The following is a 25,000-nucleotide window of genomic DNA, read 5'->3' as shown; positions in this document are numbered from 1 at the left end:
AAGTCAGCATCTAAAAACAAATAAAGAAACAAACTTTTCATGTTAAAAAAAAAAACAATTTTTAAATTGATTCTACAAAAATGTTCAAAAATTGATTTTGCTAACAATTTGAGGTGCCAATTTGCCACCATTTTGCATGTGGCTCCCCTCAGTTACAGAGGACTTGATATAAAACATACATTATGAAGGAACACTGTCTTTAGCCGAAGGTTATGTCTATAGATTTTTTGTTAATTATTCACTTAGTTACTGTGTATGGCCCAGCTTGGTGTTTAAGAGTTTGGTTATGTGTTGGGCTGCTTTAAAAACACAGAAATAAACTGGACAAGGTTTTCATAAAGAGTGGACAGCATAATTTGTGATGGGACATTGTCTAACAGGTGAGTATCCTGTGCATCAAAGAATTTCACTAATGCTGGTTATGCTTAATAATTATTTTTATGTTTAATTGCATTAGAGAGTTTTGCAAAGACTCACTTAAAATTGAAATAAGTTTGGTGGCTGTTGTCATAAATTATCTGGGGGGGGGGTGATCAACAAGCACAATGTTTTAAAAGAAAAAGTGCATATATAAGTTTTACTTTATTGGGGTTTTTTTTTTCTCATTATTGTATCCTATGGTTTGAAGTCAGTAATCATCTGCTAAAATTTCATAGGTCCACGGTTCTTAGAAATCCCCAGTTACCAATGGTGGAAATAGGGGTGGGCCCCACACCCCTCTAATTATTTTGGGTTAAAGAAAAATCACAGAAGGAAGGAAAGCTGGCAGGTGAACACCCCCCCCCCCCCAGCTCAAGGTCTGAATCTGCCACTGCTTACAGTGTACATTGCACCTGTAATGAAAATTTGACTTGGTTAACTTGATTGTTCAACTACTGCATACTCTTTGCTTACAAGCTGTTTCAGAAGAACTTGCCATAATGACCTAGCTGTGAGCAAGAAAAGGCTACAGAAAGATCTAGGTATTGATGAGAACTTGCTCTCCTTATGTCTTCTTTTGTTTGATTTGCAAAAGATACAGGCATCATGGCCAACCTTTACTCACATGACTCCAATTTAGTGTAGTAGTAGCTCAAAAGTTGTAAAAAAAACATAAGATTTCATAATACAGGATGGGTGAGACAGGAAGCTACTACATGTAAATAAATGCTTCTCACTGAAAACTGTATTGTAGGGTTCAATTTCATTCAAGTCTTTACGTTAAATTAATGTATATAGAGTTCGTCACAACAAAATAGCTATAACTATCAACCTTGCAAAACTTTAAAAGATGAATCAGATGTCAAGACTACACTCCTGCTCAGATCTGCTTCAGTCTTGTAAATAAGCGATCTCCTACTTCTCCTACTGCTGATCCCAGCAAACAAGTAACTACCTACAAACAAGTGATCTCACAATTAGCAGCAACACACTGTGCAAGTTCACTCTTGGTAAACCAATTCATAAATGAATTCAAAAAAAGTATAAAAGCCAAATTAATGCACTGAAATGACACAGGTTTGTCTGTTTGAAATTCAGAAGGAAGGATTTCATCATTTTTGCAGATGATTCAAAAATTGGTCTTTCAGCCATCAAGGAATCACTTCCCCCTGCTTTTAGCCAGCTAGTAATGACTGGTGAGAATTTTCTGTTCTGCCTACCTGGCTGCCACATCACCATCCTTAAAGGCATTTCTCATACCAATTATGTATAACCTTACTGCATGCATTAGAGCAAAAGACCCAATGCTGCCTTCTCCTATGTGTCGAATGTCATAACAATGTCAAAGTCTGCGAATGTTTCCTACACCAAAAAGTTTATATCTTCATAGAAATTAAGGCTGCAAGTCACCTTTATTCCCCAACAATTTTTAAAACCACATGTAAGATGTTGCTGCCTTTAGAGACTATTTGGGAAGCAACAGGAGGACTGTTCAACAAAGGGCTCCCTGGGTAAATTATTTTTAAAGACCTTAAAGAAATTAAAATTTCTTTGTTGCTCCTCCCAGAATAAGTTAAGCATCTTTCCTTCCAATGGCTGTGGTAAGGAGTTTCTTTAATGGTATTTTAATAATTGTATCATATTTCAATAGCAATACATGTATGGCAAAAGTACCTGGCTGGAGAGTGCATATTAAGTGGTGGTTTTGGCAAGCCACTGGCCCTTATTTATAGCTCTGAGGGGAGTTTGATTGAAGTCTAATTTTTTCTAGAGGAGACAGGCATACATACTTGTAAAAATCCCAGTCACTCTGCCTTGATAACTAGATGGACTTATTCCATCTCCATTGATTGCATCAGGTTGTGGATTCAGTGCATCATTTCTCTGTATGAATCATTGGAAAACATAATGAGAACAAATATATTAACAATAACAATAAAACAACAATGTCTGTAAATTATGCCTCAAGGGATCACAGTATCAAATGCATTAATAAGTCAACTCAAGTCAACTTTATTATTTTACACACAGTTATTCCTCCAAGAATTTCAAGTTATAGAAATTATATATCATATACTAGCATAATGTCTACCAACAATGTTGTAATTCTACCTAGCTGTACCAAAAAAATTAACACGGAGTATATAAATTGGATTGCTGTCGTGCAGCAACAAAAACTACATTTATTTAGTTTGGATATAATTTATCAAGAAAGTTGAAATGGTAAATTGGCCACCGTAACAATTACAAAAGCTGACGTTTCGAGCGTTAGCCCTTTGTCGGAGCGAATAGAGGAATTGTGGGTTGTGAGTGCTACATACATATGGCAATCTGTGGTCTTTCCTTACACTTAGGTAGCACGGAAAGCCGTAAAAATCTTGAACAAAAGCTCATCTTTCAAACTGGCAGTCTAAATCCCACAGGGATCAACGAATGCTTTTCATTCCACTAATTTATTCTTGTTTTTCTCGTTGCCATGTTCCCACCAATAACGTAGCTCCATTTTCTGCCTCTAAAAGCACACACAACCCACAATTCCTCTACTCGCTCCGACGAAGGGCTAACGCTCGAAACGTCAGCTTTGGTAATCGTTACAGTGGCCAATTTACCATTTCAACTGTGTTGATATATCCAAATTATTTCATTACTCCCACCGACGCAGCCCCAAACAGTTTATTTCGAAACTATCAGCCTTTATACATTTATTTAGTCCCTGATAAAAACTTCCATTGGAAAAAGTCAAAGATGAAGGCTCCTTGGACCTTGGTTTTCAAAAGAATCAGAAAATACAAGTAACAAAAACTTCTCAGAAAAAAATTTACACAACTTTCTTGGCTGTTGGTCAAAACATACTGTAAACTCAACCCTGCTGGGAAAGTGCTTAGCTACATGTCCACTTCATTCAAACCATGAAATTATCAAAAACAAATTAACCAATTCTTTTTAGTTTCCTTTGGAAAAGTAAAGGGAAAAAAGAGGTGGAATGATTCACAATTTCACTTCAAAGGAAGTTGGAAATTAAATGATTGATATTGCATCCTTAATCTACAAAACACTGGATGCAAAAAAATTAGATTGTAACAATAGTGGTAAGAAAGAGATTTTTTATCAGATCACAAGCCAGAAAAATTTGGAGGTTCCATTGCTTTTGGTGGAGATCTTAATTCAAAAGACTCACCAAACTTTTTAACCCACTTCTAAAAGAAAGTATTCTTTGAGATATACCGGTAGTCAGAAGTGAACTTTCAAGACTGAATGAATCTATAGATACCAACTTCAGGACCCTGAGAATCTGAGGATAAAAAAGTTTAACAAAAGAACTAGCACAAAATGGGAATATTGGATGGAAATCGTTTAGTTAAAGAAAAGCCAACTGTCTTCAGTACCGCACCCTACGAAACCGTGTTAATCGTGAGAGGAAAGCATGCCGTGCAAAGTTCTATAACTCCAAGGTTGAACATCTGAAGGACTGTAAACCCGCAGTTTGGTGGCGTGAGGTAAAGAGGCTCAGTGGTATGTCAGACGCAGCTTCTAGAGGCGTTAATCCAGCTACCCTCTACCAACATATTGATTGTGGTCAGAGAGGTTCGCCTCCAAGCACGATAGACATTGCTAACACCATCAACCAGGCGTTCTTGGCTCCTATGCGCGTCTTCACCCCCCTTTCACCTAACACCTCAACCAACTCTGACCAGGAGAGTGCTTTCCAGGTATCAGAATTCTCTGTTTTAAAGAAGCTATCCGCCTTAAATCCAACTAAGGCAACCGGTCCGGACGGAATCCCCGGTTGGCTTCTTAAAGAGAATGCAGATTTACTAGCACTACCTGTGACTGATATCCTTAACTGTTCGTTTAAGGAAGCACGGTTGCCTCAGTCTTGGAAGGACGCTAACATCACTCCAGTACCAAAGCAGAATCCAATACACGATGTAAACAAACATCTACGTCCAATATCCCTAACTCCCGTGCTTTCTAAGGTTGCTGAAGATTTCGTCGTGGAGAGTTTCCTCAAGCCTGTTGTGTTGGCGAAAGTGGATGTACGGCAGTTTGGGACTGTGCCAGGTTCCAGTACGACACAAGCACTAATAAGCATGGTCCACTCATGGCTTAGTGCTACGGATGGGAACGGTGCAACTGTCAGAACCATCCTCTTTGACTTCCGCAAGGCGTTTGACCTCATTGACCATCAGATCCTAGTTCAGAAGCTCATTTCATACGATCTTCCAAGCGGAATAATTGACTGGATAGTGGACTTTCTGTCCTGTCGCCGACAGCGTGTTAAACTTAGTCAGGACTGTTACTCGGAGTGGGGGGCCATCCCATCAGGGGTCCCACAGGGCACAAAACTTGGCCCCTGGTTATTTACTATTATGATAAACGACCTCATCATCCCGGGTACAGACATGTGGAAATATGTCGATGACTCCACTATTTCTGAAACAGTCATGAAGTCTGAGGTCAGCAAAGTCCAACAAGCGGTTGACGAACTCGCGACGCAAGCTTCTGCTGACAAGTTCCAATTAAATGAAACCAAGTGCAAGGAACTGCGCATAACATTCAGTCACTCTAGAAAGAACTTTGATCCAATTAAGGTTAATGATCAGGACTTAGAGTGTGTAGAGCAAGCAAAGATCTTAGGTTTGCAGATATCTTGCGATCTCACGTGGAATAATCACGTATCCGAAGTTGTAAAGAAAGTAAACAAGCGCCTGTATTTTTTGCGTCAGCTTAAGCGTGCACAGGTCAAGTCGGAGGAACTTTTGCTCTTCTATTTGACTTGTATTAGGCCTGTCACTGAATATGCATGCCCTGTTTATCATCATAGCCTCCCGCAATACCTTTCAGTAGATCTTGAGAGATGTCAAAGGCGAGCTTTACGTATTATCTATCCAGATTGTTCGTACAATGAGGCGCTTCTTTTGACTGGTCTAGTTCCCTTACACAACCGCCGCGAGTTCTTATGTGATAAGCTTTTTAATTCCATCCTGTCTAATCCCTCGCACAAGCTCTATAGCTTACTACCTCCCAAGAATGAGTGCGAAGTCAATTTAAGGAGTCAGCACTCTTTTACTACACGGCGCCTCCACACCATTCGTACTCGAAATAGTTTTATCCATCACTATGTCCATAAAGCAATGATGTAATATTGTTTTTCTCTTAATTATATATTTTTGTCTTTTTAATTAGTTCTTCTTAGCCATGTATTTTTTGTAGTATATATTTTATTGTAAATCAAACGTAATTCAGCCTGTGGCTGCAAGGTTTTTGATAATAAACTATCTATCTATCTATTATCTATCTTCATTAGAACTAGAAAATAGACATCTCACTAGAATCTGTCCTACTATAGACTGAGTAAAATCTTCCATCAAAGATCTCCCCCTCCAACTGAACACACTGTAGGATGGTATATATCTCTCAGGACCAATCATGTGCAAATTTAATATGCACCAAGTTTTAATTTCAGCCTGTTTTCATTTGGCAAAAAAATGCTTATCTCAGATCTCAGCAATCAGATAAAAATGCTTGATTTCTCCGCAGATAGTGAAAATTTTTACAAATTCTCAGCTATCAGTTTAACGCCATCTGGACCCTTCACAAAGAAACAATATGTGCAAGCCTTAAATAAAAGTATGCAGATTTACTGAAAGTATAAGAGTGGAAGGGAAGAGTGACCAAGTGATATGGAGCAATAGAATGATACAGCAATTCAACAACTTGTAAGTAGCGTTTGGCTGTGAGTTCAGAAGACTGATTATCAAACATCCAGACTGGTCTTTGCCCTCTAAACTTCATTTCAAACCATGGCAAAATATTATACAAGTCAGTGCTACACAATGAGAAAGTCGCTGATGACAAAGCCATGGCTTAATTTATATGCAACTTCTTTTTGCTTGGCATACTGCTGTTGGCCCATCACCTGTACTTATATTAGGCCCCCTCTGAGGGAAACTACATACAGGCTACGGGCATCACGTTGTAGTTACTAAGAGTGAGCTCCTTGAGCTCGAGTTTAGAAACAAAGACTGTTCATGTTGTTCACTGAGTCATCTTTGCTGCCTAACATGGTGTCTGGAGTGGGATTGATCAGATAAATCGAAAAGAGAAGGATCTTTGGAAATTACATGCACATCCAAAGCAAACGATAGTGGCAAACTAGTAAAACAACAATGGTGGCAACCTTCAAATGACCTGAATTGAAACTCAGTGGGAATATGCCAGAAAACTTTAAGAACTTTGAACTCAGATTCCATGACTACTGTATCCAAGCTGACTACAGAAAGTTGGCAAAAAACCCAGAGACACAAAGAGCAGATTACTACAAAAAACCATTGCTGGAAATATCGGAACTCTGATCGGCAATGCCAGACAAAGCCTTGCAAGTGATCCACTACACAATTGAACCCCAGATAGCAGATGATGATCTGAAAAAACCAGGGATCTGGATGGACAAACTACGACTTCATTACACGGGATCTATTGGAAGCTCCCTATTAGCATACAGATTTAAATTCTGTAACACTCAGCAGAGTCTACACAAATCCATTCAAGAATGGGAGGTCAAGGTCAGACACATGGGCAGCTTATGCTCGTACAATGCACTGACTGACGAAATGTGCCGCAACAAATTCGTTTTTGGCCTACACGATAGCACAATGCAAGCTGAGCTACTCAAAACACACTTAAAACCAGATGGAGCACCTAAGACTATGCAAGACATGGTAGCTGAAGCCAAAGCCCTTCAGTTGGCTCAAAAAGCCAACAAACTAATCGCAGACGCCTCAAAAGGAATTGAGGAACAAGTAAATTGGATAAGCCATAAACAAATGAAACTAAAGCAGGAGCCTGGAACTTGCTTTTGGTGTGGAGATCGATGTGGACCTCATCCCTGGAAAGCATGCCCTGCAAATGGCAAAACCTGCACTAAGTGTGTAATTAATGACCACTTCTCTAGAGTCTGTCTTGAGACAAGCCCCCTGCAACAAGAACAACCATGAAGAACCACCCAATGGCAAGCCCAAGGCAGGGGTCGAGGCCACAGAACACCTGGCGGCCGCTCCCAACCAAGATCCCCTAAAGAACAAAACATACATCTGCTGCAGACGGCAAATGATCAGCACCCTGTAACCTTTTACACAAATGACTACCAGGAACAGTGCTACTCCCTGGAAACACAACAAATACATAGTGTCCATACAGACCACGCAAAGAAAAAATACTTTGTTACCCTGCCCATGTCTGCAACTGGGAACAAATTCACCCCAGTGACATTCCAGATAGACACTGCCGCCACCTGCAATACCTTGTCTGAAGATGTCCTTCTCAAGCTAATGCCAAACATGAAGATCACAAAGTCACTCTACCTACTTCACCCTTATGGTGACTCCAAGCCACTGAAACCACTGGGACAGATTGACCTTCTGTGCAAAAGAAACAAAAGATATGAACCACTCAAATTCCAGATAATTCCCAGAAATGTCATGATGAACAAACCAGCCCTCCTCTCTGGCTCCGACTGCGAAGCCCTTGGGCTCATTATCATCAAGGCACACAAAATATTCTCCCTCACACCAGCAGTAAAAGACTCCTCAGGCAAGAGAGCACCTGCTCACCAAGCAACCCAACAGCTCCAACTCACAGCACTCCCAAGGAAGTAGAAGGCTGCTAGCTTAACCAACCCAACAAGGACAGGCCGTATGGTGACCCAGCAACGCCCTCACCCTCCAAACCCATAATGATTCCTTGGAAACGACACCTGGTCCCACCTGGGAAACTCACAAAGGAAGACATACTGACTCAGTATCCTGAAAACTTCGAAGGCCTTGGCTGCCTGGGACCCCCAGTTCACTTCAAAGTAAAAGCTGACGTCTCACCTGTACAAATGCCAATTCATCGAGTTCCCATAGCTAAACGTATCAAAGAAAAGGAAGCCCTTGACCGATACGCTGCAGCCAGTATCATAACAAAGTAGAGGAATCCACCTCATGGTGCTCCAATGAAGTCATTAAAGAGACACCCAAGAAGACAAGAATCTGCATTGACCCCAGTTAAACCGTCAATAAAGGTATTCTCAGACCAATATACCAAATGCCAACACTGTCCAAACAACTCCACAAACTCTGGCATGCCAAATGTTTCTCACTAGTTGATGTCAGAGAAGGATTTCTACACGTACCCCTTGATAAAGAATCGTCCTTCATGATGACCATGCACACGTCTTACAAAAGATACCGATAGCTCTGCCTCCCATTTGGCAAATTGAGTGCCCCCGAGGAATTTCAAAAGCGCCTCATGTGGGCTCTAGAGGGCCTTGATGGAGTACTATGCATAGCAGATGATATACTTGTCTTTTGGCCAAGGAACATCCTACCAGGAAGCTGAGAAGGACCATGACCGCCGTCTTGTTGCCCTCATGGAGCGCTGATCAAAAAAAGAACATGAAACTAAACCAAACAAAACTACAGTTCAAACTACAACAAGTCAAGTTCATGGGCAATCTTATCACTGGTTGAGGAATGCAAGCAGACCCAGACAAGATAGCAGCAATCTTGGAAATGGCCCCACCACGAAACAAAGTAGGTGTACAGAGATTCGTGGGAATGGCCAACTACCTCTTGCCCTATTGCCCCAACCTCAGCACCGTTATCCAGCCCCTTACTCAACTCACCAAGTCAGATACCCCCTTTATGTGGGCACAAGCACAAGATGATGCATTCAACAAAGCCAAACAACTCATTTCCACCGCGCCAGTGCTCCAATGCTGTGACCTCAATAAACCAGTCACACTTCAAGTCGACGCAAGTGAAGAAGGCGTGGGCGGCGCCATCCTCCAGCCCAACAGTGAAGGACACCTCAAACCTGTTGCCTACACATCCAACAGCCTCAATGCAACAGAGCAGTGATACTCCCAAATAGAAAAAGAGTGCCTGGCCATTTGCAATACATTTCAAAAATTTGACCATTGGCTCTATGGAAAATCTGACATAGAAGTCCATACGGACCACCAGTCCCTTGAGACCATTTACAAAAAGGCCCTGCCCAAAGCCCCAGTGTGACTACAGAAAATGCTAATGAGACTGCAGAGATGCCGCTTCAATATCAAGTACAAGAAAGGCACCTCACTCTACCTAGCAGACACCCTTTCCAGAGCCGTACTGCCTACCCCAGTTTATGCCAGGGTCACAGATTTTGAAGTATTCAGGACTGAAATCACAGAGGAATCTGACACACACAATACGCGCCTCACAGAAACCACCCAATCTCACCTATGCGATGAGACCAAAAAAGATGAACACCTCTCCAAGTTAATGACCACAAGTGCTCAAGGCTGGCCAGATGACAGAAAACAGGTACCACACCCTCTTCCATCATACTGGACCTACCGGAATGAACTAATAACTGACAATGGCCTTATCTACAAAGGTGCACAAGTGATGATACCACAGTCCATGCAAGAGGAGAAGCTGCTCAAAATCCATGCAAACCACTTCAGCCCTGAGTCCAATGTACGCATGGCATGAGAAGTACTATTCTGGCCTGGGATGAGACAAGCAGTATTTGATATGTGCAACAATTGTAGCACCCGTGCACAGTACGGATCAAAGTCAACAAAGGAACCCACGAGACCACTCCCAATCCCAACACTGCCATGGCAGATAATCAGCCAAGACGTCTTCCTGCACAAACAGAAAGCCTACCTTGTGACAGTATGCCACTTTTCTGATTGGATTGAGGTGGATGCCCTTGATGACACTCTGACAAGAACAGTCATAAACAAAACTAAGGCTCACTTTGCCAGGTTTGGCATTCCAAGAATCTGCCACACTGACAACGGCCCACAATTCACCAGCCAAGATTACACGAACTTTGCCTCTCAGTATGGGTTGAAACATACCACCTCAAGTCCCTACCATTCCCAAGGTAATGTCCGCACGGAGGCAGCAGTGAAAGTATCGGAGTCTATACTAAAGAAATCAGATGACCTCCAAATCGCCTTGCTTAACTACAGGAATACACCACCAAAAGGCCACACCTACTCCCCTGCCCAACGCATGGTGAGCCGTCGGACCAGAACAACACTCCCAACACCTGACCACCTTCTGGAGCCCATCTCAATCAACCATGACTCTATCAGTGGAGATCAAGGCCAAGTGCAACGCAAGTAAAACTCACTATGACAAGACAGCAGGTCCAGAGCACACTAAACTGAACATTGGTGAATTTGTGTACGTACACCCTCTGACGAGCAAACCAGGAAGCCAATGGGCATATGGCCGCATCACTGGAAAACGCCATGCAAGGTCTTACACCATACAAACACCACACAGTACCATTCAACAAAATTGGTTACACATCAGGCATGCCGCACCTCCTTCTCTTCCAACACCACCTTGCACTCCACCTATACTCCCAACCCAGCCCAGGACACAACCTCATGCCACAATGCAATCCTCTGGGCTCAAAGCCGAACACACCCACCAATCAGCCAAGACAGCAACCACCCTCCTCCTCAGACACAAACAACAGTGCACTGGACCTCAACACCTCCTCCTCCTCAACACCAAAACCTCTGGCAACAAGTACACCCGACATGGCCCACAGTGAGCTGTGTACCAACGCACCCCCTGCCACAATTCAAGACCAGCCCAGGGATCACCAACCTGAAGTGAGAGCCCGGACAAGACTCATCAAACCACCAATTAGGTTTAAAGACTTTGAAATCAAGTAACGCCCACCACTAACACTTGAGCTACACAACAGTACTGCTGTCACTACTCAGGAAACCTGGGCCCTATCAGCGCTATCCACCTTTCTTTACTATTACTATTCTTATATGCTTTGTTTCTGTTTTTGTTTCTTTTTTTCCTTTCAAAGAGGGGGGATGTTGGCCCATCACCTGTACTTAGGCCCCCTCTGAGGGAAACTACATATGGGCTACAGGCATCATGTTCTAGTTACTAAGAGCAAGCTCCTCGTGCTTGAGTTTAGAAATAAAGACTGTTCATGTTGTTCACTGAGTTGTCCTTGCTGCCCAACACTGCCAATGAGGTCAAGACAGTTATAATCAAACAACAAAACTTTTCTTCAGAGCAATGATGAACATAGTACCACCAGAAATACTTTATATGGATACTGCCCTACTTTCACTTTTGACTGACAAAGAAATTTTGCATGGAATTGAGACTAAAGAATGTAAAGGTTTTCCATGAAATAGTACCACTGTACTGCAACTGTATATTATTAATAAATAATTATGTAATAGGATGTTTCAATTACAATAGCAAAAATTACCCACTGTACCCTGTTTTGTTTGCAATTTTTTTTAAACTAAGTAAGCTAACATGGTACTTTGTACAGGAAAGGTACAGCATGTAAACATCACTAACCTTGAATTTCCAGCACTTAGGTGCAGCAGCATAGGTACCGCAAACAAAAATATTTTCTTGTTGGTCAAAGAGTAGCAACTTTATATAATTTTGGCAGTTACCCTGATAGAAAGAAAATGTTAGGTACATGCAATAATTTTCAGTAGAAATTTTGGTGAATAGGAGATCAATCGCACAAACTAAAAATTAAGAGGCTGTCCACGTAAGAACCGACCACTCGAATTTCGGCCGATCACAGAATTCCTCAAATTTTTACTGTGAGATATTTGAACTATTCTATCAGCAAAAATTGTATTTATTTGGTTATCAAATTTTTGGCAACGAGATGTGAGGATGGTCAAAATCAAAGAAAATTGTTAATTTCAGCATTAACTTTCAGCGTTTCGCCAGAGGTTCTAAAAGCTTACGCATTTGTTCAAATAGCATAAATCCGACATGCGGTATTATTTTACATCTCTTCTGTTGATTAATAGCAAAGTAAGTAAATCTTGACCAAACAGTTAAGAATTACACTATTTTGAAAATGCCACACAAACAGCACTTTTCAAATTTGAGCGAGTGTCCTGTTGATCCAAGACACTTTTCTCAAAAGTATAATGGAATCTGGAGTCCTAACCACTGTCTGTGTTTAGTATTAGGGCCGGCAGGTCTTTTCCACGGGTAGCGGGTGGCGGGTAATAGGTGATTGAAGAAAGAAATGCGTGGTGTTACAGAATGTGTTCAGGGAACTCCCTGCTGTGAAAACAGTTCAAAGGTCACGGCCAGGTAGAAATACTTTCGACACTCGCGCGGATTTCAAGAAGAATATTTAAGTCCATTTGAGAGATTCCACTGTCATTAAATAGAATAAACTGAGACATCTTGATGACTTCAAACTACGAGGTAAGTCTATTTAGGGTCAACTGTAAAGAAATTAAAATTATGTTGAATTTCGTGGTTGCAATTGTAAGCTCTTGAAAATCACTATACATACTTGTCATTTCCAAACCGAACAAACATAAGCAAAAGATCAGTCCTACTTCAAATTTTAAAGTAATTTTAAATTTTGCCAAAAGATATTTATCCCCCCATTTATTATCTGGGTATTTGCAATGAAACAAAGGTCTCGGTACTTCATACAAGTGCATGAGTAACTCGAAACTGGACTCAAATGCCGGGGCAAACTTTTGGAAACAGTAAACAGAATATTTCATGGCTTTACCTGAAAACTATTTCAGAACTGAAGTCGAATGTTGTCGTTAGTAAACCGATAAGCCTTATCCAAGGCCGATTGGCAGCATTTCTCAAACATGCAATCTGTTGCTTGTTCACTTTTGTTTATTAACGTTTTGTTTCTCAGTCAATGTTAACCTAGCCTCCTACCCAGGCATTTTTAGCGTCATTTGTGGGGAGAAGCGTTGCGTGACGACACAAAAAAAACGCCTGCACAGGAGGCTAACATTGATCTTGAAACTGAAAATCTTAACTTTTTCTCATTTATCACTTTCACGGGTTTATTACGAATCAACTTAATGGCCTGCTCTCAGTTGGCTTGTTAGCTCAATTGGTAGAGCACTGCACTAGTATCGCAGAGGTCAGTGGTTCAAATCCCGTACAGGCCTGATTTTTTTCAGGTCTGATTTTCGCTATTGCTTAAATAGCGCTATCTACTGCGAGGACTGTACATCATATGTAATTTTCTTAAAACAGGAATTCACTTTGGAAAGGAGCGAGGAGGATGCGTTGGAATTGTACGGGGCAATAGATGACGATGACAGTCACAATTCCGACTTAGAAATTGTAGGCATAAAAAAAATGATGTCAACTGGAAAGTTTGTAAAAACTGATTATTCATCTACTGAAGATGAAGTGGAAGATGTGGAAGACAGGGAGGCCGTACAGGCTTTTAATCCCTTCAAAATTAATGGTAAGTTGTAATTTTAATTAGTGCTATAGCACTACACATTTGCTACATTTTGTCGTTGTTTGTGTTAACTTACAAACTGATTATTGACAGCCGCTTCTCAAAAAGCAGCTATTTCTTGTACAGTAAATTTCTCCAGTGTCATCTACGAACCTTTTGGTTTTATTGTAAGGATGTTGCATTATTCATCGCAAAAAAAACATGGGCACTGACTGAGAGCAAAGCCACCAAGTCGCTCATCGATTTCTAGTATACTCAACACAATTATTGGAATCTGATTGGACAAGACCGGTGCAATTGAACAAACCTAAATTAAACTCTCCTGGAGTGGAGTACGTAGGCCCTTCCCGATTATGCTAGCATTTTTTGGCATTTTTAAATTTTGGTTAACCAAGCATTTTTTCACTGTTTATCTGTAAAAAGAACTGTTATCAAGATTTTAGCACCAAGAAAGATTTCAAATGCTAAATTTCAGAAATCAAAAGCATAGTGACTATTTACTCTTGTGTTCAAGATAAGGATTTCTGTAACTGAAGTATGAACTGAGTGCATCTGAACTAACTCGAAAGAAGTCTGGGCCTAGCTGGTCAGCGGTTAACTTTCAGAGGCATTTACGGGCTTGCTCAAAAAAGCCACATCATACACTCTAAACTTGCAGATCGTGAAAAGAAATTCTGATAAGTTTTGGCTGCATCAATTCACTTCATTCAGTTGATGTTAAGCACACACGATGCCCGGGTTTGTACGTTTTGCTTGAAATAAAACAAAGCCTTTTCTGCAGTAAATGGTTTGAACCCGGGGGTAACATGTGAAGGTGTAGTCTGATTGTCCGGGTGAGTGTAGTCCTGAGAAGGACTGTTGTCGGTGGCAGTGACTGACGTTTCGACAACCTGTGCGGAAGTTATCATCAGAGTCAAGTGAGTGATTGTTGTCAGTAGAATGTTCTTATTCCAGTTCGTGTGAAATGATCGGTTGGTTTTGCCGTGATGTTATTGGCTGTAAGACTCAAGTGACGTAAGTCGTTCGTGATTGGTCTGTTTCGGTCTGTCGGTAAAGCTAGGTTGTTCTTTTTCGGTCGTTTGTGATGTTTATGTCGTGAATGAGTCGTTTGTATGGGGCGGGTAGTTGTTGACATCTGTTTAGGGGAGTCTGTTCTAAGTTAGTAAACCAGCTTTCCAGAGTCAGTCGTTGAAAATAGTCAGTGCTGTAGGTTAGGCATTGCGCAGAGTCCCAGTCAATGTTGTGGTTGGTAAGTCGATGGTGTTCAGCAATGTGATTGCTGACATCACCTTTCCTCGTCGCCCGTCTGTGTTCAGTCAGTCTTGTTGTGAGGTTTCTGCCAGTCTCACCGATGTAGGAGGCTTGGCAATCGGAACAATTGATCTTATAAATCGTTCCCTGTCTGTTCCTCGGTTCGTCTTTGTCTTTAACGTTGGTTAGTAACTGACGTAGTGTGGTGATGGGTTTGTGGGCGACGCGGATATTGAAGGGTAGTAAGATGCGCGAGATGTTTTCAGACATGCCTTTTATGTACGGTATGGTTGCTGTAGTCGTAGGGGTTGCGGTGTCGTTTGTTTCGGTAGTGGTAGTGGGTCGGTGAGTGTTTCGTCGGATGAAGTCGTTGTTGTAGTTGTTCTTCGTAAAAACACGGTGAAGGTATTTGTTCTCGTCGGATAAGCTGTCTGTCGAGTCACATACTAGTTGTGCGCGTCGTGTTAGAGTTCTGATAGTTGTGGCTTTGTGTGATGTAGGGTTGTAGGATGACTCGTCTAGTAATCTGTCGGTGTGTGTCGGTTTCCTGTAAACTGTCGTTCGTAATGAGTTGTCGTTGTGGCTTACCAGGCAGTCTAGAAAAGGAAGTTTGCCATTTTCTTCGACTTCTCTGGTAAACTGTATGTCAGTGTTTTGTTCGTTAAGGTGGTTGTGGAATGCGTCAATTTCGTCGTGTCGAACGGCGGTGAATGTGTCGTCAACGTAACGTAACCAAAGCGGTATCGTTTGTCGGCAAGTCGAAAGGGCGCGTTCCTCGATGTTCTGCATCACAATTTCTGCTATAACAACAGAAACTGGAGACCCCATGGCAGTGCCGTGTAACTGTTTGTAGTGTTTACCGTTGTACTGAAAGTAAGTAGACGTTAGGCAAATGTTTAGCAAGTCCATGATGTCGTCTGTCGGTAGCGGTAGTGGTTCGGTAGATTTTCGGATTGCAGTCTCAGTGCATTGTAATGCTAATTGAAGTGGAATACTTGTGAACAGTGATTTCACATCAAATGACACTAGTTTGTAGTCGTCAGGTATCTGAACAGTCTTGGTAGCGTTAATGAAGTCTTCAGTGGATTGTAGTTTATGTCTGGATTTGTCGGTTAGCGGTTGTAGTATTGTCGTCAGGTACTTGGATAGTTGGTATGTGGGAGAGCCACAGAAAGAAACAATAGGTCGCATCGGGAAACCAGGTTTGTGTAGTTTCGGCAAACCGTAGAGTTTCGGTGGCTGTGGTACCGAGCACCTCAGTCGATAGTACCGTTGGTTGTCAAAGGCGTTCGTTTTCTTGAGTGTCAGTAGTTTACTGTTGAGTTTACCTTGAAGGGCAGGAGTTGGGTCACGTTTGAGTTCTTCGTAGGTTCGTTTGTCGTTAACTAGTGCGTCCATTTTGTCGTGATAGTCAGTTTTGTCCATAACAACAGTAACTCGTCCTTTGTCGGCTGGTAGGATAACTATGTTCTCGTCGTTTCTCAGTCGTTTCAGACTGTTCAGATACCTGACGACTACAAACTAGTGTCATTTGATGTGAAATCACTGTTCACAAGTATTCCACTTCAATTAGCATTACAATGCACTGAGACTGCAATCCGAAAATCTACCGAACCACTACCGCTACCGACAGACGACATCATGGACTTGCTAAACATTTGCCTAACGTCTACTTACTTTCAGTACAACGGTAAACACTACAAACAGTTACACGGCACTGCCATGGGGTCTCCAGTTTCTGTTGTTATAGCAGAAATTGTGATGCAGAACATCGAGGAACGCGCCCTTTCGACTTGCCGACAAATGATACCGCTTTGGTTACGTTACGTTGACGACACATTCACCGCCGTTCGACACGACGAAATTGACGCATTCCACAACCACCTTAACGAACAAAACACTGACATACAGTTTACCAGAGAAGTCGAAGAAAATGGCAAACTTCCTTTTCTAGACTGCCTGGTAAGCCACAACGACAACTCATTACGAACGACAGTTTACAGGAAACCGACACACACCGACAGATTACTAGACGAGTCATCCTACAACCGGCCTACATCACACAAAGCCACAACTATCAGAACTCTAACACGACGCGCACAACTAGTATGTGACTCGACAGACAGCTTATCCGACGAGAACAAATACCTTCACCGTGTTTTTACGAAGAACAACTACAACAACGACTTCATCCGACGAAACACTCACCGACCCACTACCACTACCGAAACAAACGACACCGCAACCCCTACGACTACAGCAACCATACCGTACATAAAAGGCATGTCTGAAAACATCTCGCGCATCTTACTACCCTTCAATATCCGCGTCGCCCACAAACCCATCACCACACTACGTCAGTTACTAACCAACGTTAAAGACAAAGACGAACCGAGGAACAGACAGGGAACGATTTATAAGATCAATTGTTCCGACTGCCAAGCCTCCTACATCGGTGAGACTGGCAGAAACCTCACAACAAGACTGACTGAACACAGACGGGCGACGAGGAAAGGTGATGTCAGCAATCACATTGCTGAACACCATCGACTTACCAACCACAACATTGACTGGGACTCTGCGCAATGCCTAACCTACAGCACTGACTATTTTCAACGACTGACTCTGGAAAGCTGGTTTACTAACTTAGAACAGACTCCCCTAAACAGATGTCAACAACTACCCGCCCCATACAAACGACTCATTCACGACATAAACATCACAAACGACCGAAAAAGAACAACCTAGCTTTACCGACAGACCGAAACAGACCAATCACGAACGACTTACGTCACTTGAGTCTTACAGCCAATAACATCACGGCAAAACCAACCGATCATTTCACACGAACTGGAATAAGAACATTCTACTGACAACAATCACTCACTTGACTCTGATGATGACTTCCGCACAGGTTGTCGAAACGTCAGTCACTGCCACCGACAACAGTCCTTCTCAGGACTACACTCACCCGGACGATCAGACTACACCTTCACAAAGCCTTTTCTGAAACCAAGTAGCATTATTTTGCTAGGGCATTAAATATTCCTGATGTTGACCTGAGGTTTCTAAAAAAAATTCATCTGAAGTCTCACCAATCTTTAATTAAAGTACTGCACTTGGGTACTTCCCACAGAGATTTTTTTTGCCCTTCTCATTTCATTTGAATGGCATTCCTTGCAGGGAGGAAGCCATATATTTTAGAAACAATGAAGCCACACCATACCTGTACAAAGGTCAGCATACATTAGACTTCGTTCAAAGAATTCAGCTTCTCTTTCTTGATGTGGATTTGTCCAAGATCTGCTGCGGTAGGCCAAACAACATCATGGAAAACGCTGCTTTCATAATGGACAGATCTCAAGAACACTGAAGATTGGCTCGTTACCGATTTAGGTTCCTTTGAGAATCGTGGCTCTAGTGCCCACATGTTTGTTGTTCGCGAGGGTGAAATACTCAAAAGTCGATTTTCCAAAGGGACTAAAGCAGCTAAACAACAGCTACAAAGAGGAGAGTATCTGGTGAGAAATGTTTTTGAGCGACACAAAAAGTACAAAGACTTCAATCGTACGTCTACTGTTATCACTAAGTGGAATGGACATGAGCTCCCCTTGGGTTTGATACAGTTTACCTTTGCTGCCGACGAACATCATATAAGCTGTCATAAGCACCCATGTTCCGGAAAGCAATTCATCCCTACAGCCCCATCCACCAAGGTGAAGATGTTCAAAGAGGCTACTGAACAGAAGGGTCCTTCAAGAATCTTTGATGAACTTTCAGAAGCGGCAGGGGGTATACTTCACTGTGAGCAATCCGCCGACTTGCCAAGAGATAGTAAGCAAGTCATCAATGTCCGGCATCGAGCTCAAAACAAAGCTAGCAGAAAAGAATTTGCCACTTTACTGGATCTGGCAAAAGATCACAAAGATGTGCACAATCTCCAATGGATGCCGTTGCCTAGAGTGGTCTACTTCATGGATGAGCAGCTTGATGACAACCTACAAGAGTGCTGTCGTCCCAAATCTATGTCTATCTTATCAATTGACACAACATTTAATGTCGGAGACTTTTACATGACCACAACGACGTACCAAAGCGAAAAGGTTGTAAGCAAGAAAACTGGTAAAGCTGCCAACTTGCCTGGTCCTGAGATGTTTCATACAACCAAAACTCAGAGGGATTACCTTTACTTCACCCACACCCTTTTGGAAAGTAATTACAATCTTGAAAAAGTTGCTTTTTTGGGTGGGGACAGGGACAAGGCTCAATCCTTCCTTCTCAAACCATCAAAGGGCTGCACTTTTATCCCATGTACAAAACATGTCCAGGATGATATAATGCGAAAGATAGGAGAACTTGGCTTGAGTTCAGCCAAATCTGAAATACTTCAAGATACTTTCAGGGATGAGCGAAGGAAAGAAAAAGGAATTATCAACAGCGGAACTGCTTATGAGTTCATGGCGAAAGTGGAAAGTGTTTCCAACAAGTGGGACAAGATGGAAGAAGACATTACTGGTAAGAGTCCCCAATATGTGCGCTATTTTCAACGGAACATACAAGACAACATGAAGAATGGCATGTTGTTACCAGTACGTAGACAAGCTGGGCTAAATGATGAATTCTTTTACAGCAATGCTCAAGAAAGCAGCAATTTTGTGTATAAAAGCAAGATTCTGGAAAAGAAAGTAGTAGAGGGAACTGGGTATAGACCAGACCCAAAGTGCACATGGGCTGAAGCAATCTCTGTCTACAGGGCCTTGGTGGAGCAAAGTAGGAGAGATATTCAGCACGCAGTTCTAGGAAAAGGTCCTTACAATCTTTCACTGTTGCATCAACATCTAGCTGTTTCTGCAACCAGTTGGTCCGGAAAGACCAGGAAAGAAAGGGAGCTTCACCTTGCCAAGCTTGGAACATCCATTGCAGTGGAAACAGAAGAAGAAAATAGAGAAGAACCCATGGAAAAGCAAGACGTTATCAGCAGCTTCGTAGATTCAGGTTTACCTGAATTACTTAAAGGTAGCTGGACGAACACCAACAGCATCATCCAATTGGATGGAATTGGTTCGTTTCCTAATGAAAACACCCGAAGGGTAGTGATATCCTTAACCAGACCAATTTCCCATACAGTCCAAATAACGGAAAAGAAATTGGCTTGTCTTGAATGCCCGCAGTATGACAAGTGTGGAATTTGCGCCCACACTCTAGCAGTAGCACACCACCTTGGCATGCTTTCGGATTATGTCAAGTCCTACCAAGTGCCATTAGCCAGGATAGTTGGTGCGATGATCCCCAGCGGTGCTGGAAAGGATAACAAACGGAAGAACATCCACAAGCAAACAGTAAAACCTAGCCGGCATGTGTCACAATACTGAAACCAAATTGACGTAGAAAGCTCTGATGAGTGCGAGAGTACACCCTACGAGGTAGTTTTTGTTACTGCCACAATACCATGTGCTATGGATGTAAGGGACGCATCCGTGACAAGCCATCTGATCCACCTCCACCTGTCCCTTGTGATATGTTGTTGCATCATCTAGAGCGTCATGTGTACCATCGTCGAAAGGAAACAAATATATGCATCACGAAACAACCAGAGCATGTATACTACGGTAACCATACCCTCCGTACATGTACCCCTACAGCAGCGAGGGACAACATCTTGATAGCAGAAGTGATTCACTGCAAATTGGCAAATTCCAACAAACAGCTCCTATGGTGCAAATATGGAGTTCAACTGTAAGGGAGAATGTTGCAACCTTCTCCTCGCAGAACTAAGATTGCAGTACTAGTAAGGCTCTGTCTCATGGTTTGACAATCAAAGAACAATGAAACAAGAATTAAGTGATAGTTTATGGTTCTCATTGTCAAACACTAGCTTTACCAAATCAACCATTTCGCTGTTTTTGATTACCAAATCTTCGACAATTGTATTGTTGTATTGTTTGTATGGAGTTCAATTGTAAGGAAGAATATTGTAACCTCCGGGCAGAACTAAGACTGCAGCACTAGTAAGGCTCTATCACATAGTTTTGCATAGTTTTCGGTTACTAGTTTTACCAAATCAACTGTTTCGCTGTTTTTGATTACCAAATCATTTTCATTGCAGGTGTGTACCAAGAAGGATACTTCTTTAAAGTTGTAGAAGTTACTTATTCCCCTTGTAGCACCGTGATTTGTATATTTCATAATTATGTTAAATGTTACTGTCTCAGGGACACTTGTGATATATTGCAATTTATAATGTTTTAATTTACAGTGTTTTATAATGAAGTCACAATAATTAACGAATAACTCTCGGTGTTCGTTATCAGGAGCCAATTTTCCTCAATCAACTGTTACAGTTACAAAAACGTTTTTGCTGTTTAAGGTCACCTGCTACCTGTCACCCGCTGCCCGCCACCCGCTACCCTTAACCCATCACCCGTGGAAAAGACCTGCCTAATTAGGGCTGGTGTACCGAAAACAACAAAAACATTTTTGGCAACAAGTCTTTTCGAGCTATACAGGAGCTCGATGAACTTTACTAATTTTCAACGATCAAAGTGCATGTGACTTTAGGCATACTTGTGGTTACTCCATTTCTCCCTCAAAATCAATATTTGAGGCAGTGCTTACTTTCAAAACTAGCACGGTTGTTTTGTTAAGATGAGGAAGTCCATAAATTCATCCAAACTTACCCCAAATATAGTAATTACGAAGGTACAAATGAACATCTTCTGTGTGACATTACGTTTAACTGTACGTGTCTCATGCGGGCTAAAACATCCAACTGACAAAATTCCATTGAGTTAGTCTTGACCGCTGTCTTATGCTGTAAAAAACTAAATTGCTGTCACTTACAGACTAAGAAACACTCATTCAAAATATATCATAATGAAGAGAACTTCATGTCTTACCATAGCTTGAGAACATCTCCACGAGAACAGGTTGATTTACGCAGTATTGTGTCACGCTTCATTACATTGAGAATTGATGTTACAGATCCATTTTTGACTACAGCGCACCAAAGTTAATGGAGGGGATAACTATGAGCGCACGCAGTTATTTTAAAGTTGTCGAAAGAAATCGTTAGTGTCAGGAGTGATACTTCTTCCTTTTATTTCAATTTACACTAAATTTTGCCTTATCATGTAACAGAATATGTAGTTTTATGGAAAACATATCAGCAATGCCGATTTCAGGCAGAAAGCTCGTCAGAATGTCATTGTTTTTAGGTGATACAGTTGGTACAGTACACGTATTATTCATTTTTATTGTCGTCTTTTGAATTTGAATATCACCTCCAAGTTTTATCTTTTTTCATTATTTCCTCATTTTTTTGTTTTGTTTTGTTTGCGTGTGCGTGTCTGTTTTCCCTTATTGTTTTTAATTAATAATACGACTTATTTGAAATAATTGAATTTGCAAATGTTTGACCCAATAGACGTCCAAAATATTTACTTTGCAACAGGGATGGGCTTTTTATCAAGATTCGCATTGTTTGCCTCCAAGAATGGCAGAATTGTGTTCGTTTTCAAGCGTTACAGGTGGAAAATGTGGAAGTAGCCAAGGGCGTATAGATTGTGTAGCTTTATATGAATAGCTGTAACACTGATATCAGCGTGCATTTACACTCCCAATCCTTATACTCTATTACAACCAAGTATGAAAAGGCCATTTAAATTTTAAGAGACAAATTAATGGTGAATCACCGGCGGTGATTATTGAAACTAATAGGGAAAACTAAATTCATTAATCTTTTATATAATTAGTGGCCACTGATTTTGTACTTTAATTTGTTTACTTTACTTTTTACTATTTTACAGTATCACGTAAAAACATGGGCATTCAATGTGCTCAGTTGCTGCCTAAAATTGTCGTCATCATAATTATGTCTTCAAAAAAATTACTTTTTGGTTCATAAAATAATTGCCGGTATAAATTAGAGTGAAAATATGAAAAGTTTCAATCTTGACACAAACCATTTCTGTGCGATATTGTTAAAGATGGATTACTGACATTTTCAATGTAAGAGCATGACACATGACTGAATCAACCCATTCTCATGGAGATGTTGTCAAGCTCTGGTAAGACACAAAGTTCTCTTCATTATGACATATTTTGAATGAGCGTTTCTTAGTCCATAAGTGACAGCAATTTTAGTTTTTTACAGCATAAGACAGCGGTCAAGACTAACTCAATGGAATTTTGTCAACACGTTTTAGCCCGCACGAGACAGTTAAACGGGGTGTTACAAAAACGAAGAACCTCGAAAATGAAGACCTAAGACCCGGTCTTCGTTTTCGTAGTGACGGGGTCTTGGGTCTTAGGTCTTCATTTTCGAGGGACTTCGTTTTCGTAACACCCCAGTTAAACGTAGTGTCACACAGAAGATGTTCATTCGTACCTTCGTAATTGCTAAATTTGGGGCGATTTTGGATGAATTATGGACATCCTCACCTTAACAAAACAACCGTGCTAGTTTTGAAAATAGGCACTACCTCAAATATCGCGGATTTTGAGCGAGAAATGGAGTAACCACAAGTATGCATAAATTAAGTCATATGCACTTTGATCGTTGAAAATTAGTAAAGTTCATCGAGCTCCTGTAGCTCGAAAAGACTTGTTTCCAAAAATGTTTTTGTTGTTTTTGGTACACCAGACCTAATACTAAATACAGATAGTGATTAAGACTCCAGATTCTGTTATACTTTTGAGAAAAGCGTCTTGGAACAACAGCTCAAATTTGAAAAGTGCTGTTTGAGTGGTATTTTCAAAATAGCGTAATTCTTAACTGTTTGGTCAAAATTTACTTATTTTGCTATTAATCGACAGAGGAGATGTAAAATAATACCACATGTCCGATTTATGCTATTTGAACAAATGCATAATTTTTTTAGAGACTCTAGCAAATCGCTGAAAGTTGATGCTGAAATAAACAATTTCTTTGTTTTTGACAGTCCTCACATCTCGTTGCCAAAATTTGATAAGATAGCATTACGAACCAAATAAATACAATTTTTGCCAATAGAATAGATCAGATTTCTAATAGTAAAAATTTGAAGGAATTTTGTGATCGACCGAAATTCGAGTGGTCGGTTCTTACGAGGACAGCCTCTTAAAAGGCATTACTGTCTACAAAATATACAAAGGCAGAAAGCCCATATTAGAGCTAAACCACAACACTGTTGACTGAGAAAATAGTATCTTTCTTTGAATGACACAAGTTGAAGGCTACGTGCATGACAGGATATTTTGTTGGAAAAAAAAGGGTGTTGTCATAAATACTTCAGTGGTAAAAGAAAACCAAAGTACATGTCTGTCATATTCCATTACCAGAAAAACCAACTTATCCTACATGCAGCTTTTACACAACTTTACTGATGTTTCTTAAATTGTCTAGCATATGGCAGCTATCTTAAGGGATTTATATTATTTTATTGTTTTAGCTGTTCAAGGCCTCTATTTCATTTTATGATAAGTTAATTAAGAGTGTTTTTATAAGTTAGAACATGCACATTAGTGAGGTGATAGTCAAAAATGTAAAAGCTAAATGTTTTGTTCATTTATTTTATTAGTTCTTTTCTTTTTCATTTATAACCACATAAAGAACACTACTTACATTAACTACATTACAGATTCTTATGCAGAATTCTCTACAATACTTACAAAAATTACTGATACTTATGTATGGAACTTACTTACTTATAGTACCCTTACAATACAACAAATATTTATGCTGCTTACTATAATTATTCAACTTACACTACTTACAAAGTGATACTGCAAACAACACACATGTAGAGCAACATCATTTGCAAGTTTTGCTACTTATAATTTACAAGTCAAGAAGTTTGGTCATCTGCCAAAAATCAAATTAGATTGATCTAGTGATGTAAGGCAGCACCAAGGTGATTAATTTTGCATTCAATCTACTTATTCTATTATCTCCTTTGTAATATGGTTTGCAATGTTTAATTTCACCACTTAAAGATTTTGAATCAGCTAAGATTATAGTTTGTTGAAAGCAAATTGTATGCATCATCATTTCATTCGTCAC

General features: G+C 40.8%; 1 protein-coding gene, 1 long non-coding RNA gene and 1 pseudogene across 2 annotated transcripts in view; 1 reads left to right on the top strand and 2 right to left on the bottom strand.

The window, feature by feature from the left end:
- LOC111321908 (semaphorin-1A) overlaps window positions 1-25,000 on the bottom strand; it is a 72,712-nt gene that overhangs the window by 31,166 nt on the left and 16,546 nt on the right. Inside the window, exons 6-10 of the mRNA XM_088759059.1 lie at window positions 11,808-11,909; window positions 3,599-3,712; window positions 2,211-2,304; window positions 1,253-1,375; window positions 1-10 (exon numbers count right to left, since the gene is read on the bottom strand). The exon at window positions 1-10 is cut by the window's left edge and continues 73 nt beyond it. Of these exons, the coding sequence (XP_088615185.1) occupies window positions 1-10; window positions 1,253-1,375; window positions 2,211-2,304; window positions 3,599-3,712; window positions 11,808-11,909 (443 nt within the window). The remainder of the gene's footprint in view (window positions 11-1,252; window positions 1,376-2,210; window positions 2,305-3,598; window positions 3,713-11,807; window positions 11,910-25,000) is intronic.
- LOC148732633 (uncharacterized) lies at window positions 6,591-8,078 on the top strand (annotated as a pseudogene).
- LOC148732632 (uncharacterized) lies at window positions 18,204-19,222 on the bottom strand. The gene is made up of 2 exons (XR_016000799.1): window positions 18,593-19,222; window positions 18,204-18,461 (listed from the first exon to the last, which is right to left on the bottom strand). It is a non-coding gene; the product is annotated as an uncharacterized LOC148732632 (long non-coding RNA).

Source organism: Stylophora pistillata, chromosome 4 (genome assembly GCF_964205215.1).
Source record: "Stylophora pistillata chromosome 4, jaStyPist1.2, whole genome shotgun sequence".
In the NCBI taxonomy this organism is placed as follows: domain Eukaryota; kingdom Metazoa; phylum Cnidaria; class Anthozoa; order Scleractinia; family Pocilloporidae; genus Stylophora; species Stylophora pistillata.
The sequence above is the reverse complement of the archived record's forward strand: the minus strand, read 5'-3'. Positions and strand labels throughout refer to the sequence as shown.